This window comes from Scatophagus argus, chromosome 3, assembly GCF_020382885.2.
Source record: "Scatophagus argus isolate fScaArg1 chromosome 3, fScaArg1.pri, whole genome shotgun sequence".
Classification (NCBI taxonomy): Eukaryota; Metazoa; Chordata; class Actinopteri; family Scatophagidae; genus Scatophagus; species Scatophagus argus.
The window spans coordinates 8,651,935-8,656,020 of NC_058495.1; the positions used below are offsets into that span (position 1 = coordinate 8,651,935).

The 4,086-nt window shown below is 39.1% G+C and overlaps 1 protein-coding gene across 1 annotated transcript; it reads right to left on the reverse strand.

Annotated features, from left to right (window-relative positions):
• Positions 1-2,453: 2,453 nt before the first annotated feature.
• On the reverse strand, positions 2,454-3,632 carry LOC124056113 (neurexophilin-4). Its single transcript, XM_046383223.1, has one exon. The coding sequence runs from the start codon at positions 3,428-3,430 to the stop codon at positions 2,675-2,677; it is 756 nt and encodes a 251-aa protein (XP_046239179.1). The 5' UTR covers positions 3,431-3,632; the 3' UTR covers positions 2,454-2,674.
• Positions 3,633-4,086: the final 454 nt, after the last annotated feature.

Consider the following 4,086-nt stretch of genomic DNA (forward strand, 5'->3'; position numbering starts at 1 on the left):
TGGGAATCGTAGGCCTTTTTGAAGAAATTACGCAAGCCAGCAGCAGCGTGCTCAAAGTAGGCACATTACAACTGTATCTATCATGCATTTACTCATTCATCTGTACTTAAGTATTATTGTTAGGTAGTTATGTATTTCCACTTTCTGCTATTTCATAATTCTACACCACAAGAACCCAGAGGAAAATGTACTTTTTTTTACTCCACTATGTTTATTTCTTAACTTTAGTTCATGATGAATTTTAGTTCATGATCTGAGTACGTCTTCCACCACTAATATCAGCTCGCCAATTACAGACAGTGACTGAATGTGGCTTTGAGTGATAAATTATTGAAATAATTCATCTTAATTGCCCACCCTCTTACTACATTTTGAGAAGTGTATTAAAGGTGTTTATACATGAAAGTCATGAATGCAGATCCCACCTCTGAACTTTGATCAAGCAGAAACATTTCAAGCAGCTACCCTTTGTCTAGCTTGATTTACAAGAATTTTTTTATGGATGACAAAAGCCTACTGTGTATTGTACAGATTCAGCATGTTGAAGAGTAATAAACAATACATGGTTTTACATGTACATGTAAAACTACACTTTGAGAGCCTAGTGCATCTGTAAGAGGGAGATGCTGAGTTGGCTAGAGGCATGGACCTAGACTGTGTCCGCACGTGTACATAAATTTAATTTCCAGCCAATACTTTTTTCAAAGTTACCTGAATTCCGATGTTGGTCCAAAACAGTCTTTCCCCTTGTCACTTAATAGGTCCAGTATCTCCTTAGTGCTGCTCTCAGTACACTTCAATGTCTAGAGCAGTGTAGTGCTCTAGTAATCCTTCTAGTAGTCCTCCTCTGACCATATATTATATATATATTATTTCTTTCATAGGTTATTAGATGTTTTTGTTTGAATTGTAATTTGGGAAACATACCCGGACAAACACAACCAGGCAAAAATAAAGATAATCAGAATCACGCACACCCACTTAAACATATGCATTCTCACATGTACAAAGATGCAATCACACCTATATTCACACACAAAGGACTGCCTAAAGACCTATCCACACCGACTAGTCTGTTGATTCTTCAACAGACCATTCTAAAGAAACCGTGTGACAAAGAACTCCAGAGAATCTGGGTCGCTGCGACTCCATCAGTCTCTGTGTTCCGACTGTCCACAGCAACTTGTGTAAGACACATGGACCTCCTTGGACCTCCATCTCAATGTAATTGATCATGAGCATAATAGGGTATTGAGCCAGAGTGAGATGAAGATTCAATTAGCATTGACTGTGTGTTTTCTAATGAAATTCTGAGCACCATTATCGTCAGATCAAAGTGTGGAGAGCAAGTAGCCACTGACTCTAGAGAAAAAAGGGAGTTTGTGAACAAGGATGAAGAGACATAGTCTGAAATAGTCGTAAGGCAGAGGGTACTCAAGGAGTATTTGTTTAATGTAATCAAGGAAGATACTTTTTGTCGGTAGTGACACTATGCCTCTACATTTTTCCATAAGCTTATATTTTAATATAAAGAAAGCAATGAAAAGTGAATTGGTTATTATTATTTGGTTGCTGAGATTCTAACAGTCAATAAAATGTGAAGAAGCCACCTGGAGGTTTAGGTGCAACTGAAAAATGTTTGCTCACACATGTGCAATGCTTTCTTTGTTTCCATGATCAAACAAATGGCAGTCTGCATATTACCTCCAATAAAGTAATTATTTTTCTTTTTAGTTTGAGGGTAAATGTGATCAACAATCTGATCAGATACCTTCTTCGGATTCCGTTGCTCTACATACAAACTCTTTCAAAAGGAGTCAAACATTATTATCATTTTAAGAACGTTTCACAGTTGGGTTTCATGTTATAATTGAATCCATAACCAACTTTCATTCAATATATTTTAGAAAATTAAAGTTACATATCTTCACAGAAAGCCTGGGCATGAATTTCCAATCAGAGTGAAATGTAACTTAGTTCATTATAGTGTCTTTGCTGTGTTAGATAGCAGGAATATGCTGCACAGCTTGTATTCAGCCAGTGTGCTTCCAGCTCTGAACAAAAACATTCACACAGTGAAAGTCAGACAGTTTAAGAGATTTTAATGTGCTTTTTCATACATTATATTGTATGCATAACCAGCATAGCATTTCTCATACATGTAACTCTCTTATATCCAGGGTTTGAAATGTAGAGCTGAAAGGATGATTAACAGTCAGTCTACCATAAAATTATGTCTGCCATACAGTGATGGCACAAAACAGCCACTGCAAAGGCTCCCATTGTGCTAGGAGGGCATAATACTGATGCCAGCTGTTTTCAACTGAATTGTCCAAATGCAAAAATTATTAACACTGAGAAACAAATATCTAAAAACAGTAAGTGGGCTGAGGTTGAGTACATTATTTACAGAAAAAAAAACAAAACAAAAAAACAGAAGATAGTAAATATAAAGTTGGAAAATAAGTCAGAGAAATCATCCATATCCTAACCATCCATAACTCTGATTACACTTAATTTAAATCCACAATTCAAAGCAGTTTAGAGGCAAAAAACTGCCCCCTACTTCTTCATCATAATCAGTATGACTATCATTTTAGTCATCGTCATTATAATCATTATGTCGTCATTAACAGTGTCTTAGTTTTTCTCCTTTCAGTTCAGTCCCACTTCCTTATCCAAAGTAAGGGTGCTCACTTTGGAAGTTGTAGTCCGGGCACACTTTTTGAACCAGCTTGTAATCGATGCTAAAGAAAGAAATGAAGATGCAGATCACCTTAAAGGGTTTGGCACAGAGCCAGGCAGCTTGGGACTGGGTATGCTCTGTGAAGCAGGTCTGAGATGGATCGTACTGGCAGGGTTTGGGCTTCTTGGATCTATTGGTTTTCTCAAACTCCACCCGACAGTTAAAGGTCTTTGCCTCTTTGGGGTAGATGGTGGACTGGTGGGTCTCCTGGATCTGGACATCCTGGTGGGGGTGCAGCTGCTGTTGTTGGAGGACCTCGAATTCCACCACTTTAGTTGGTGGCACGATGCTGACTGACACGTTGCCCAAGCTGGAAGAGTTGTGGCGGAAGTAAACAGTGAACGTCCCATTGATGTGGTCCACAATCTTCCCTGTCACCAGCAAGCTGAACTTCATGGTCTTGACGTTGAAGTAGAAGTCTCCCCAGCCGAAGATCTTCTTGGTCTTCAAGGCTGTCTTTAGTGAGGGCTTGCGCTTAGAGCGGTATCCTGTCTGGTCCAGGACCAGGGACTGGTTCCGGGCTGACTCATATGGGTTATAGAAATTGTAGGTGGGTGGCTTGGATTTCATGGGTGTCTGGTCAATGGAAGGGGAGAAGACACGTGTTTGGTATGGAGGCTTAACCACTCCCCCAGTCGTTCCTCCCACTGTGCCTCCACCAATGCCATATGGAAGAGTTTTCATCACAGACCCCACAGGGCCCAGGTCTGAGAACTCCACTTGCTTCTCCAACCCTTGGACCTAGAGATAAAAAGAAATAAGCAAAAAGAAGAAGAACATTTCATTGACGGCAAAACAAAGTTGTAATTTAAAGTTGTATTTACACAAATTCTTCTTTCACATATTCATAGTCTTCCCAAATTAAATTGACAGCATTAATTATTCCAGGAAATTCCTCAAAAAAAACCCAAAACAAAACAAAAAACCCCCCCCAAAAAAAACAAAAAACAATGCTATCATTTAAATTGATAGCATTAAGTTGTAAAACTGCTCAAACTGTTAAACATGCTGACTTGAACATCCCATAAATCCATCTGAGCATCCAAAAGCCAGACTGTTGATTGTTTGGGAAATTGAACAGGTGTCAGGACTTGGTGCAAAATAAACATCAAACTACAGCAAAGATGCTGGGAATACTCAATTTGATATTAAGATCTAGTTTAATACGTAGAGGGTCTGCCCAGTATCAAGCCCAGTACATTATCCATGGAGTAATTGAGCTCTGCACTTATCAAAAGCACTTAATATAAAATAGTAGGCGCCATGCAGTAGGTGTAATACCAGCCCCCTTTCTATTGTTGTCTCAAAGCCAGAATACACTGCTCTGAGACATGGGACTT

Coding starts and splice junctions, on each gene's coding strand:
- LOC124056113 (XM_046383223.1), bottom strand. CDS start 3,430: ATGAAAACTCTTCCATATGGCATTGGTGGAGGCACAGTGGGAGGAACG.